This window comes from Uranotaenia lowii, chromosome 2 (assembly GCF_029784155.1).
Source record: "Uranotaenia lowii strain MFRU-FL chromosome 2, ASM2978415v1, whole genome shotgun sequence".
Taxonomy (NCBI): Eukaryota; Metazoa; Arthropoda; class Insecta; order Diptera; family Culicidae; genus Uranotaenia; species Uranotaenia lowii.
The window spans coordinates 15,080,815-15,094,829 of record NC_073692.1 but is presented as its reverse complement, the minus strand read 5'-3'; the positions used below and the strand labels follow the sequence as shown (position 1 = coordinate 15,094,829).

Below are 14,015 nucleotides of genomic sequence, written 5' to 3'. Positions count from 1 at the left end.
GAAAAATAGGAATAGAACTCAAATTAAACCTTTTTCATAACATTATATACAAATGGACGACAATCTTTTTGTTTTATTTAGGACCTTTTTTGGCATTCGGGTCTCGACTATCTTGAAAAGTGGGATAAACTCCAGAAGAGGTTTTAATTAGATGGGGGATGGAAAAATTTAAAAAAAACACATGTTTATCATTCTAATATGTGTTGTAAGCCTATTTGGTTGAATAATTCTACTGAATCAAAGCAATCTAAAGATTCCCTTTTATTCAACTCCGGTATAAGAAAAGTTCAGATACCGCCATATCGATACCAACTTACTATCTTCTTCAGTGAGCGTTTTCGATTGTTTATCATTTGAAGATAAATTAGAAAAAAAAACAACGCTAAATATATTAAAGCTTCCTAAAAAATGGTGGGAATCAAATGTTATTCGTTATAGGATGAAAAATTCAATTATTTTAATTTTCTATTAATACAAACCTCATAAGCAAAACTATAAGTTTTTCAATATTTTGAAAACGATAAACATAGTAAATAATCTCAATCAGAACTTTGAAAAGTGAAAAGACTAACAAAAATTACAAACAACAAAAAACTTTGATTTATATTTTATGTGAGCCCGAGCAAGGCCGGGTAAAATCAGTTAGTTCTTCATAAAATTAAAAAGTTGCATTTATTGTTCAAAAATTTCAATATAGAAAGGAATAAATTTCTATTGGAGCTCAAAAGATCACTTAATGACCAATCTAGCTTCAACCAGTTGGACAAAAAAAATGTCGTCCGTGATTTGTCTTAGGTAGTACGGAACTGAATAAGGGAGGAAACAAGTTCCTCTAACATCAATCCGTGTGGAATTTGACTTTACTGTACCTTGCTGTTGACCAACTAAAATCATTGATATCGATTGAAATTGAACACTTAGGTAGCAAGGGGTGGGGAAAGATGACATTTTGGACATTGTTAATTAAAAGTGTATGGGTAGCGAGAGCAGAAGAATTGAACTCGCGTCCATGAGCGTCGAAATCTACCCTGCCTGGTACGAGTTAGACCGACCTCTTTCTAGTTTAAACCGTTTCTTACAACCCACCTTGTGATGGAGACTCGCTCACTGAGCGGGACAAAAGCAAGCCATTGGGATTGGGCCTTCTAAAAAGAATAAAGCTTGCTCTTTACTCTTACACAGATTTCCATAAGAATGACAGCTAATCGGAGTGAAATTGGAGTGAAGGCTACTTCTCTCTCTGTTTAACACACGAGAAATCGTATACCGGGACTGCGAGCGCGCCCATCGCCCATCGATCGCTTCCCTCCCCTGATGATGATGATGATCATCATCAGCAAAACTCTCTAGCCGTCCGCTTGCTTTTTTTACCCGCATCAGCATTACGTTGCTTAGGGTAGAAAAAAAAATGTATCCATCTTCGGAATCGTGATCGACATTAGAAACAGGTCAAGCACGAATGGATTTGTATGGACATTAATCTACCTTGAAGCTACTAAGTTAAGACGCTATGATGAGCTGTCCAACAGGAAACCTGTCAAGGATAAATCTCTCCGCAATACGTTCCAATTCAGTTTTGTAAAACATAGGGGAGAGATTGGGATTTGAACCCATATACACCATGGTATAAGGGTTTCACCGACAACTGAGCACATGGTACTGTCATCAGTCGTTTCAATAAAGGAACAACGAGTGTTGTGTACATGTCAACTTCTGTATTCTTCCTTAATATTAAGATTCATTTTAAAGTTCAACTGTTCCCTTGAACAGGTTGAACCAGTCTAAGAGGAATTAAACTTTCAATCATACAAATCTAAATTGTCACTTTCACTTCCGCTCGCCGATGAAGATCGGTATTCGTCGGAGTTGTCGCCGGAGATTTCATCGTCGTACTCGTCCGAATCGATTCCGACCGGTGCCCGCCGCCTGGAGGAGGGCTTTTTCTTGTTCACTTTACCCATCACTCGGGCCTTGTAGCGAGCATAAGCCGTTCCGAATTGGGCCACATCCTGCGGGTTAAGACCCTCGTCTTCGTCGTCCTCATCATCGTCGTCGTCGTCGTCAACTTCATTGAAGCCATTATGCGCTCTACCGCTGTAGATAATTTTGTCCGGATCAATTTCGGCGGTCTCTCCATCGAAGTACTCATCGTCCGAGGACAGGTCCCGGTCACCGTCTGAAATAAAAGGATGACCATTAAAAAAAACGCTATCCCAAAAGCTTCAGGTTCAACTCGAAACACAAAAATAATTGAGAAACAAAGAAAGAATACCAATGATGCAAAAAATAGTAAAAAAAAGTGAACAACCAAAACGGGACTTGAACTCGCAATTACTAGCAACCTGAGCCTTATTAACCGTAGGTCGGGAGTTCAATTCTTGGTAATGAAAGATTTTTTTTTAATTTAAAATTATCAGATTTAGATTTCAAAATCCGAATTTAGTTTCTAGTTATCAAATTTACATTTCAGATTTCAAATAAGGCCCTCTATGAGCCAGAGGGGGCTTAGGTCTAAAAAATTTGAGATACAGATTTCAGATTTCAGATTCAGATTCCAGATTCCAGATTCAGATTCAGATTCAGATTTCAGATTCAGATTTCAGATTCAGATTTCAGATTCAGATTTCAGATTTCAGAATCAGATTCCAGATTCAGATTTCAGATTCAGATTCCAGATTCAGATTTCAGATTCAGATTTCAGATTCAGATTTCAGATTTCAGATTCAGATTTCAGATTCAGATTTCAGATTCAGATTTCAGATTCAGATTTCAGATTCAGATTGCAGATTCAAATTTCAGATTTCAGATTAAGATTTCAGACTCAGATTTAAGATTCAGATTTCAGATTCAGATTTCAGATTCAGATTTCAGATTCAGATTTCAGATTCAGATTTCAGATTCAGATTTCAGATTCAGATTTCAGATTCAGATTTCAGATTCAGATTTCAGATTCAGATTTCAGATTTCAGATTTCAGATTCAGATTTTAGATTCAGATTTCAGATTCAGATTTCAGATTCAGATTTCAGATTTCAGATTCAGATTTCAGATTCGGATTTCAGATTCAGAGTTCAGATTCAGATCTCAGATTCAGATTCAGATTTCAAATTCAGATTCAGATTCAGATTTCCGACTCAGATTTCAGATTCAGATTCAGATTTCAGATTAAGATTTCAGATTCAGATTTTAGATTCAGATTTCAGATTCAGATTTCAGATTCAGATTTCAGATTTAGATTTCAGATTTAGATTTCAGATTCAGATTCAGATTTCAGATTCAGATTTCAGATTCAGATTTCAGATTCAGATTTCAGATTCAGATTTCAGATTCAGATTTCAGATTCAGATTTCAGATTCTGATTTCAGATTCAGATTTCAGATTCAAATTTCAGATTCAGATTTCAGACTCAGATTTCAGATTCCAGATTCAAATTTCAGATTCTGATTTTTGATTCAGATTTCAGATTCATAATTCAAATTCAGATTTCAGGTCCATATAACAGATGCAGATTTCATGATGATAAGAACTCCTGTAATACAGGTAATTCTACATTTTATGTTTCAAAATAGAACATTCTTTCTAACACGTGTATGATTAGCATCCGTAGGTCATTTGAAATGGAACTATTGATATAAAATTTGTCAGTAACCGATAAAAAAAACTTCAGGATCCAAGTCTTAGCAAATTTCAGTTGCCCAGTTTTCTCGTTTCAAATTTCGAACCTGAAGGCCGAAGCCAAAAGCAATCTTCATATCAATCTAGCTCAGAGCTGAGTTCATAAATCGTCTCTTTTGATTGATTTATAATTACTTTAGTATGCCATATGTTTCCTCTTACCCAAATCAAACTCCTCGACCGCCCGGCGCATGTCCTCCTCGTCGACGCTGTTATCTCCACCGAACACATCCTCGTCCTCGTCCGGGTAGTCGTTGCGCCAGTTGCTTTCCGAGTTGGAATCCTCGGACTTTTCCTCGCCGGAATCATCGGATCGATCACCCAACCCTCGGTGGCTCGAGTACAACGGATCCTCCCAAACGGCAACACTGTTAACGTTGTCGAAGAGAGAGAGCATTCGAGCCGGGAGAGAACGAAATGATTGAATTAATGATGATGGTTCGAGGAGAAGCGACTCTCTCGATTTTTTTTCCTATAGGAAGTTTATTTTTAACTTTACGGGTGGGCTCTGTTCTATCGACACGAATGTTTGCGACGAAAGTGGAAAATCTTATTGGAATTTGTTCCTCTCAGCGAATCAATTAGAATTTTTAATAAGACTGAAACCGTTTGTTGTTTAAATTTTATAATACAATTTAAGGCGAAGACTTTCTAGGACTCAAAGCAACTGCCGAGTAAAATTGTGCTCGAAATTGAAAACAATTTGAAGCATAGTATTGAACATAATGTTAAGAAATAGTTTCCCTAATCTACATCAGCTGAGTGGAGTCAAAAAAGCGTGCCACCGATCCGAGAAGAAATAATTCAATACTGTTCTTCAATGGATTTGTCATTTCTCAATAAACGGCTGCAATCGAACGACGGAAATTAAAACACATTTTTGGTTATAGTTTTATACTTTTCAACATTCAAGAAAAGTATTGAATTATTTGTTCTATATTTATCACAAACACTAATTCTAGGCCTAAAAGTTACTTATGTAGAAAAAAATGCGCATGAAACTTTTGTAGAAAGTGAACGTCTAAACCGAAAATGTGGGTAAATATGAACACTACGAAATGGTGTTTGTTGTTCGATAATCATCGAATGTGTTTCCTCTCTATCGAGGGATAAAGCTGGCTAATGTACATAAGCTAACAGTCGAAGTCCGGCGGCACCGGGCCGCCACTTATACTTGTTGCCACACGTTCCCATGGGTCTTCAAATGAAGGAAAAGAACGTGTAAAACAAATCCTCCACCAGCACCAACCTGATATCATCCAAGTTGTTCGGGATGTAGGGGATATGCACGGAAGACGATGAACTGCCACCGGCCGTCTCCTCGGCCATGTACAGATCGTACACGTAGCCATCCTCACCGTCGTCTCCGGTCGGTTGTTGTTGCGACGTCAATTTGCTGCTGCTGCTACTGCTCGCAGAAGCCGGAACAGGAACCGGTGCCGGTGAGCTGTTGTCCCGCTCTACATCCACAATGGTGGTAGTGGTAGCCGCTGCTCCACCGAGTCCATCATCGGTCTGGCTGAGCGACCGGACGCAGTTCACAATCCGGAAGCGACTGTTCTGGGACGCTTGGCGGTTTGCCGCTCGATTGCGGGATGCGATCGATATCGGACGTGGATGTACCCGGGCAATGGCATTCCTGGCTTCCTCCTTCGAGAGCCGCTGCTGCAAGTGCGCTGAGATGTTATCGGCCTGGAATGAGAGTAGAAGATAGATAACTGTTTTCGAACTAAGTATACAGAATGCTTAAGCTTTTTTTTATAGAACCAAGTTTACGAATTTTCAAAAAACTATTCGATCAATTTGCAAGTTTTAATAATCTTTTTTAACTTCCCTGGTGTATCATTTCAAATTCTATAGACCTAGGTATACCAAATTTTGATAACATAAAAGTCTTGGAAAGCCGAATATCATTGTTTTTGGGCAGTTTTAGGAGTTAGTTTTATCGTTCAAAACTTCATACTGTATTATGATTTTCTTTATCGTCTTTTTTTTATAATTAAAAATGATGTGGAGATGCATAGTTTATATTCTAGTTATTTATCGATGCTTTGCATGGATAAAAAAAAATAGCTGTTGAATTTGTGCACTAAGGCTTCGTGTTATCAACAGCTTTAAGCTGCCTGTGTGATTCTTCGCCCCAGGGTAAATTCCTGGAAAAAAAACTTTGCCCCAGGGTCAGCTGATAGTTTGTAAAATCACCTAATTTCGTCAAAATTTTCGATTAGATGATCGAAGTACAAAAATCATTGTTAGGTACTTTATTTGACTACCTAAATCCTGCCTGACTCTTAATTACAAAAAAAAACTATCGGGGTTTACTTCTGACATGAATCTCCGAGTTTGAATCCGATTTCCGTTTGATATTTTTGATTATTATCAAATTGTTGAATATCTCCCCCAAGATTTTAATTCATTTTCCAAGTCTAACGGGATGAAATATCATCTCCAAATCTTAAGGTATTCTAAATCAAATATTGGGAGTCACTCACCTTCTGAAAAGTTCCGGCAAATTTGAGCACCGTCGAGGTTTCCCCGTTCCCATTGTCCGTGCTCGTTGCTGCCTGGGCGTCGTTCGAGGCTACGAATGGAACTTGCTCAGCGGTGCGTTGCCGTTTGCAGTTGAGCACGAACGCATTCAGCGGATCTTCGTCGACCCGTCGCTTTAAACGGATCACGGTGGCCATCGTTCTGCTCCTAATCCGTGTCCTAGGTTGAATGGGATGCTGCAAATTTTGAAGGTTAGAATTTCAGAGAACATAAAGAGATGAACGTTAACGTTGAGTTTGCCAGCTAAAGCGTTTATGGTCAAAACAATTCATTACCTTTCTGCCCACTGAAGAATTGAAGCAAACTTTTAAGCACCGGAATTATACTTATTAACAGAAAAACCTCAATTTACTGGAATAACGTTCAATCTCGATTAGAGTTCTGCGGACTTTTTTGTTTTTGGTCAGTGACGTCTTTGAGGATATTGGTGTGCGTGTGATGCGATGGAAACTGGTATAAAAACGTTTCAAGACAACACGCTTCGTAAAAATAAATAATATCTGGTTGTAAATTAATTGACACAATTTGATTTGAATAAACAAAATTTAATTTCTCAATTTTTTATCCTCCTGACATTTGCTCATACTTCGATATTTGTTAAGATTAATATCATTATCATTTTTACGATTGAGCTACCTGTGACATGTGCACTTTTGTTTTCAGATTATTGTTTGTTGCATGTTGCATTGTTTGAGAGCATTGTTTCTCTAACCCTCTTAACGAATGTAATCGCATGAAGTACGCTCAAAGAAAACTTGGCATTTCAACAAAAATCAAATTGATTTTTAATCAAAACAATATGATTTCGAAACAAACTTATTTTTATTTGAAACAATATATTTATGAGTTTGATTCAAAATAATAATTTTTGAAACTAAAGATTTATTCTTTCAACTAAAAAAAACTTTGCCTCAAAGAATTTGTTTTAATTTCAAATGTGAAAAATTCTTTGCAGTAAAGGAAAACGGATAAGAAATAAAGAATTTTCATTTGTCCCAGAATCAAAGAAGTTTTTCTTTTTTGGGAATTAAACTAAGGAAAATTTGTTTGTCCTTAAAAACTTTTTCGTTGCGTGCATGTAATAATGCATTTTCTAAGTCAACGATTTTTAACTCAGTGTATATCTACCGTAATTTAAGAATAATTATTGAATATTATAGAATTATTGTGTCTTTTTACTTTCAACGTTTCAAACTTCAAAGTGCGAAAAAAAATTGACTGGTCTAAAATTCACCACAACGACAATCGACCAAAAGTCTTTTCGACCAATACCGAAAATCCTTTCGGAGGTGCATTTCGAAAGCAACTGGCAACACGGCCTGTGGCCAGCAAAATAAACAAAAAAAATCAGAAAAAATCACCACAAGCTTGAAGACGAGCAAAATAAAAAATAATAATCTAATCGGTTTTATTCAGCTGTTACAATATTTATTGTCCTGTTATCACTACGCGTAGATACTATGAAGTAATCGCTCTATGTAAAGTAGTAAAATGTGCGCGCCTCAAGTGCTCGGGTAGCGCGGCGTTTGTGAAGAACTTACTGACATTTTTCAAGCTTAAAAAAAGATCCCTCTGCTGTGTCCCACCCTGATCCGGTTTCATCTCAAAGGGACGATGCTGACGACCAAATTCTTTTTTATGCTGATCCTGGTTGCTGCAGCATTGCTTTTTTTCGTCCTATTTCATTGGTTTGCTGCTCAACAGCTGGGTCCGGAAGAAAAGTACCATCAAAGTAATGCAGGTAAGTGTTCTGGCATTTGTTGGGGGAATTTATCGATCGATTTCCTTGCTTGATTGTTTCTTTTTTTTTTTTTTTTCTTTCAAGTATTCTACGATCGCATCCAATCAAACCGTAATTGGCAAACGATGAGCCACTCGGATGATCCATCGCTGCAGACCGTAAATTTTGATGAGCAGCTTGTCATCATCTACAATCGCGTTCCGAAAACTGGTAGCACCAGCTTTGTCAATTTGACGTACGATCTTTGCCGGAAGAATGCCTTTCATGTGCTACACATCAACATCACGGCCAATATGCATGTAATGTCCCTACCGAATCAGATACGCTTTGCGCGAAACGTCACAGCATGGAACGCCATGAAGCCAGCTTTCTATCACGGCCATTTAGCCTATCTGGACTTCGCGCGAGCGGGAGTTCCCGGGTTCAAACCGTTGTACGTAAACCTGATTCGGAAACCGTTGGACCGATTGGTATCCTATTACTATTTTCTAAGGTATGGGGACGATTATCGGCCACATCTGGTTCGCCACAGGGCTGGAGATACGATGTCATTTGACGAATGCGTTGCCCGACAGAAACCGGACTGCGATCCGAATAACATGTGGTTGCAGATTCCGTTCTTCTGTGGCCATGGTGCTGAATGTTGGAAACCCGGGAGCCAATGGGCCCTGGAAGAAGCTAAACGCAATCTTATCAACGAGTACTTCCTCGTTGGTGTTACTGAAGAGATGGAGGAGTTTGTCGAACTTTTGGAGCTGGCCTTGCCTAGGTAAAACAAAAATTAACGAAAAAAAGAACTGTCAAACCAATAACCAATTTATTTCACAGGTTCTTTCGCGGGGCATCGGCTCATTTTGCCAATTCCAACAAGTCGCACCTAAGGAAAACGAAATCGAAGATAGATCCGTTGCCGGAAACGGTGAAAAAGATCCAGCAATCGATCGTGTGGCAGATGGAAAACGAACTGTACGAGTTTGCCCTGGAACAGTTTCACTTCGTTCAGAAGAAACTTCGAACGCCAGGTAAGTCAACGTTGCAGGATTTTTTCTATGAAAAAATTAAACCTAATCAAATCGTGCCCGCCGCAGCTGGCACAAACTAATTGAGTAGACAATTTAGGTATGTACCTTCTTAAGGTTGGGATTCTCAACAACACGAGGGAAGGGGAGAACAGGGACGGTGGTCTGATAATAATCTCAGTCAGGAAACGCATTTCGGTGAGGAAGGATCGAACTCGACTGTAGTAACATAGCGCTGTTGATTAGTTTTAAAAGTTTCGGTTATATATGTGTACTTTCAGGGTAGTAAATTTTAGGTTAATAGAAAAAACAAAACATTAATTGTTTTTTTCGAATTGTGAACTTTCTCTGTAATGTTAAAATTTTAGACAAATTCATTCCAGAAAACAAACCACTAAACGTACGAGGAAAATCTTAATATTATTTTTTTTATATAGACAAGCAACAGCTACACCATTCAAAGAAAAAAACCTAATACGTATGCTAATTTATCAACATTTATAATTTCACATACTTATCGAGTTCCACTAGTTGACTCAATCAAAAACCATTAACAACTTTCAAGAAAGACATTTTTAAAACACGTGAAAAATTCTAGTTTCCTCAAATAGGACAAAAGAAATCGCCCGAGTCATTTCAAATATCTGATAATATATCTTATATGGATAATAAATCAGACATGATAAAAAAAATTTTGGTAAAAATTGCCGGAGCGTTCGGGGATACAAATCTCAAATCTAGGGATCTTTTTCAGTCTTTTTGTTAAAAACAGTACCGTCCATAATTGTAGAGAATTCACTTTTCATTCAGAGGAAATTTTATTTTTAATTTTTTTCTACTACCTACATTTTGACCAAGAATCTCAATATTGTCTGATAGAATTTAGCATTTAAAAAAATTTTACGACTTGAAATACTGCAATACTACAAAAATTTAACTTTTTTTTTGCTACCATTCCAACTGCATTATCTCGCATATGACCCAATCCATGTTGTCGAAGTTTCATTGAGGGATTCTTCAAAAACAAATCATGTATCAAGTTATCAGAAAATTCTGTGGGCTCAAATCAAAGAGTTTGAACTTTTTAACCTTAGAACAAAAACTGCGGTTCCTGTCGAACTTTGGACGTGTGAAAAATACACACAAAAAATTTACACTGGTAATAATACGTACCGTTTAAAAAATCGTACAAAAAATAAAAGACCGTGTTAATTACGAAAAACCGTGCTTATCCAAGGTTCCATTTAAAATTTTGAAGTTGGGACTGAGATCAGCTCTCAAATTTGAGACAATTGAAACATGAAACCTGCGGCATGAACGCTAAGACTTTAGACCTACGGAAATGAAACCTGAGACATAAAACCTAAAATATGAGTCCTTTCGCCTGAGATCTGTGATCTGAGACCTAAGGATCTATGGACTGAGACATTACACATAAGATATGAGACGTAAGACGACAAACCAGGAATGTGAAAAGTGTGACGTGAAAGATGAGGCGTGAGAAGTGATACGGGAGTCGTTTGACGTGTGTCGTGAGAATTGAGATGTAAGGAATGAAGTGTGAGAAGCGAAACGTGAGTAGCGGGATGTTAAAAATGAAAATTGAGAAATGAGACGTGAGAAGTGAGATGTAGCAGTTAAGAAGTTAGACGTGAGGAGTAATTCGTGAAAAAGAGAAGAGAGACGTAAGTAGTAAAAATTTAGAAAAGTGATGTCCTTTCAGAAATCGACAGAGCATGCAAAAAATTGAGAGTTGAGTCAACGCCGAACTTAGAACAATACGGTTAATTTCGGCGGCACTGGGAGGACGACGAATGTTCTAATTCGGTTTGTCATCCTACCAACCTACCAAGGACGTGAATAACACGAGAGTGTTAAAATCCCAGAAAAACAAAACTTGTCCTCCTACCGAGAAATAGGCAACGAATACGAATGCGTTAGAAGTCAGTTTGAATCATATAGTCGTACGGTGCAGCTTGGTTCGCCGATGAATGTTAACTGGGAAACGTGGGAAATGAGACGCCAGAAATGAAACGTTAGACGTGAGACGTGGGAAGTGAGCCTTGCGAAGAGAGACGTGAGAAATGAAACATGAGAAGTAGTCCGTGATGATGGGTGGAACGACTAGCAGAGAGCGCACGCACATCAAATATCAGCGGTGAAACGGATATTCCGGATTAATAGGGGGAAAACAGTCGCGTTGGTTCAATACAAAAGAGCTTTACTTTAAAGACGCAAATCGATGGCGACTTGTCGTGTGAAAAACGCGGTACGAAAAGGTACACACTCTTAATGTATTGCAGTCACTTGACAGCAGGGGGTCAACAACCACCAGCTGAACTAACGTATGCGAAGGGCGTAAGCATTGTACTTCGACACGTGAGAGATAGGAAGAGAGATGTGAGACTTAAAACGTTAGACCAATATCTTGCCTTATTTTCCATATCTGATGTCTAATGTCTCATTCTCATTTCCCATGGCTCGTGTCTCATGATTTCTTATTCAGTCAAATGAGATCTTGAGAACTTGAAACCTCATTTCGAAGCTGTAATTCTACATTTCGTTATTAAGGGTCGTCCATGATAGAAAAAAAAGTGTTTCTCAAACGAATTTCTCATAAATATAAGTAATCCAAATTCATGGATTCTACACCTAGGTGTTGAAGTGTTTGAGCTAAAAAATCCCACATTAAAACACCGTTCGGATTTAAACAATTTATTGATGTTAACACAACAATCTATTTACAGTACACTGTAATGTTCTAAACTTAAAAAGTACGTCATGAGATTGTTTTTCACTTTCTCTCTATTTTATATGCTCATCGGGGTCGTAGACTTACTTGTTCGTGTAAAATTGCTCATAACTTAGTAACCACCAAATATAAACTGTACACATAACCTAACCTTAACAAAAATTATGCTCTTGCACCACTTTTGCTCCCAAAAATATGTTGGTGAGCGGTGTTCAATTTAAACGCTAAATACATTCGAGTAGGTGAACATAAATTAAAACACTTTAAAATAGGAATGTTTGAGCTCAGATTGTTTTGTTTTTTTTTCTCTTTTTTTTGTTTGTTGTTGTTCATAAATACGTAATAAGAGAACTAATGGCTTTAGTCTTGGATTCATTCTTAGTCTGGTACAAGCATCACATTATCGTTCCGGGTATCCTTTGGTCCCATCGGCCTATGGCACAGACACAGGTTTACTTCTTTTTGTTCTTCTTATTTCGGATTTCCTCCATTGCCTTAACGTTGCCGTACTGGTTGATAGCGATGTACTCGTTATCGCACTTGATCAACAGTTCGTACCACTGTTCGCCCTGAACTCTGGGAGCGTCGACAGTGCCTCCGTAGCAAGGTGGCAAACATTCCTGGGAGATGTGCTTGTAGAGCGATTCGCGATCCGTTCCATGGAACACGATTCGCCCACGCAGCTTGTCACGCAGGAAAGGCTTGAACAGAGCAAACACCATGTTGAAGATCTTAGGCTGATTCACGATTTCAATGCCTTTGATACGCAGCGGCATGGCGTCTTGCAGCCAGTCTACAATGCGCATGGCAAAGGGTGGTGTAAACTGCCAAGCTTGCTGCAACGATAGGCCATCCATGTCGAAGATAACGACGGCTCCGTGAACTTGCGTTTCCGGTTCCAACATGGCGGCCTCCAGGAACAGAACGCAACCCTTGAACACCTCGTCCAGGGTGACTTCCTTGTGCTTCCAGCGTTTGCCCAACTCGATCAGCAAGATTCGGCGTCCCAACTGGTCCCGGTTGGGAAATACGGCCAAAATGTTCTGCTTGAAGATGTTGGTCTCGCGTGACGGGCTCAAATCCATATACATATCGGCGTGTTTGACCTTGAACTGATAGTATCGCTGGATCTGTAAAAATAAAGAATCACTTTGTTAGCTTTGATTTGACTGATAGAATCTAACACAGGCAACTTACCAGCTCATAAGCACTTTTCGGGTAGAATTTGCAGGGTCGCAAAAAACGGACCAACCAGGCTTCATTATCGGATGGCACCACCAGCTCGTCTTGTGCTGTAAAAAAAAGAAGATATTTTGTTAATACAAAATAATTCACTGGGACGTGTTTCTTATAGAGTTTTCGTTTATTAGCAGTGGTAACCTAGTTTTTTACTAGTTTTTCCCTACCATTATTGTGTTCGTTTATTAATTCAGAAGTCCACCAGTTTTGCCCGAGGTTTGAACCTCAAGCAGGCGGTTGTAACCCGTAGAAGTTGTCAGTGTTGGGGGTGAGTATAAAGGTGACTATAGCAACCATATATTTGCACCGTCCCGGGCTATGATTTTGTTTGTTTACTCAGAAAACCCCGCGTCAGTGGAGACAACTATTGGTTCGAGCCTGCTGTCAAGAATTTATCCTCGAGTATCGCGTTCACATTTCTACTCATAATTTATAATATGTACCTTTTACACTCAGGTAAATTCTTATTCTAATTTTTATAAGGGGGCATTCATAAATTACGTAACGCTCATAGGAGGGGGGGGAGGGCATTTCTGCTTTTTTTTGTTTTCGGCTCGTCGCTCGGGCTAAGGACAAGGTCAAAAATTGGGTGCGGCAGAATAACTTCTTTGGAACTGCTGATGGTGGCCATAATGTATAACTTTCCATAAAAAGCCGAACAATAAAACTAAAGTTTTAAACATCAAATGTTTAGAATAATTCTCATCAAACGAAAAGCAAACAACCTTTCATTGAAGTAGGTGTTCATCTAAAGAATTCAATCGCGTCATAAGACAATCTTCTAAAATTCAAAGACTTCGGTATCGATTTGCAGCAAATTAACATCACTGTTCCGATACGAACGCGTTCAAAGTTTAACAGCTCCATAAGCTCTTAGCAAAAATTGTATTTTGTTTTCTCTATTTCTCGAAATCCAAATATCCAAATATATAAGAGTCTGAACGTACTTCATCGCTCAGCTGATAACTCCATTTGTTCACGCCGTTATTGCGCCGAGGTAATCTTATGGCATACATCAAAGTATTTTTCTGAGTGTATAA

At 38.5% G+C, this 14,015-nt stretch overlaps 3 protein-coding genes across 6 annotated transcripts in view; 1 reads left to right on the top strand and 2 right to left on the bottom strand.

Moving 5' to 3' along the window:
- Window positions 1-1,710: 1,710 nt before the first annotated feature.
- Window positions 1,711-6,645, bottom strand: LOC129746418 (probable RNA polymerase II nuclear localization protein SLC7A6OS). The gene is made up of 5 exons (XM_055740065.1): window positions 6,500-6,645; window positions 6,167-6,400; window positions 4,924-5,366; window positions 3,837-4,042; window positions 1,711-2,176 (listed from the first exon to the last, which is right to left on the bottom strand). Exons 2-5 carry the CDS (start codon window positions 6,359-6,361, stop codon window positions 1,800-1,802), a joined length of 1,221 nt encoding a protein of 406 aa, XP_055596040.1. The 5' UTR covers window positions 6,362-6,400; window positions 6,500-6,645; the 3' UTR covers window positions 1,711-1,799.
- A 909-nt stretch (window positions 6,646-7,554) lies between these two features.
- Window positions 7,555-9,560, top strand: LOC129746368 (heparin sulfate O-sulfotransferase-like). Its single transcript, XM_055739996.1, has 3 exons — window positions 7,555-7,965; window positions 8,050-8,734; window positions 8,794-9,560. Exons 1-3 carry the CDS (start codon window positions 7,839-7,841, stop codon window positions 9,065-9,067), a joined length of 1,086 nt encoding a protein of 361 aa, XP_055595971.1. The 5' UTR covers window positions 7,555-7,838; the 3' UTR covers window positions 9,068-9,560.
- Window positions 9,561-11,683: 2,123 nt separating this feature from the next.
- Window positions 11,684-14,015, bottom strand: part of LOC129747436 (alpha-tocopherol transfer protein-like) — a 47,403-nt gene continuing 45,071 nt past the window's right edge. For all 4 annotated transcript variants that reach the window (XM_055741663.1, XM_055741664.1, XM_055741662.1 and 1 more), the window contains 2 exons: window positions 12,934-13,028; window positions 11,684-12,866 (listed from right to left, as the gene is read on the bottom strand). In XM_055741663.1, coding sequence (XP_055597638.1) covers window positions 12,189-12,866; window positions 12,934-13,028 — 773 coding nt within the window. In that variant the 3' untranslated portion in view covers window positions 11,684-12,188. The remainder of the gene's footprint in view (window positions 12,867-12,933; window positions 13,029-14,015) is intronic.

Bases quoted from the DNA above. Each gene is read 5' to 3' on its own strand.
- LOC129746418 (XM_055740065.1), bottom strand. From the start codon at position 6,361: ATGGCCACCGTGATCCGTTTAAAGCGACGGGTCGACGAAGATCCGCTG. The intron at 5,367-6,166 runs GTGAGTGACTCC...CTCTCATTCCAG, and splicing joins TTGCCGGAACTTTTCAGAAG to GCCGATAACATCTCAGCGCA. The intron at 4,043-4,923 runs GTTGGTGCTGGT...CAACGTTAACAG, and splicing joins AACAACTTGGATGATATCAG to TGTTGCCGTTTGGGAGGATC.
- LOC129746368 (XM_055739996.1), top strand. From the start codon at position 7,839: ATGCTGACGACCAAATTCTTTTTTATGCTGATCCTGGTTGCTGCAGCA. The intron at 7,966-8,049 runs GTAAGTGTTCTG...TTTTCTTTCAAG, and splicing joins GTACCATCAAAGTAATGCAG to TATTCTACGATCGCATCCAA. The intron at 8,735-8,793 runs GTAAAACAAAAA...TTTATTTCACAG, and splicing joins TTGGAGCTGGCCTTGCCTAG to GTTCTTTCGCGGGGCATCGG.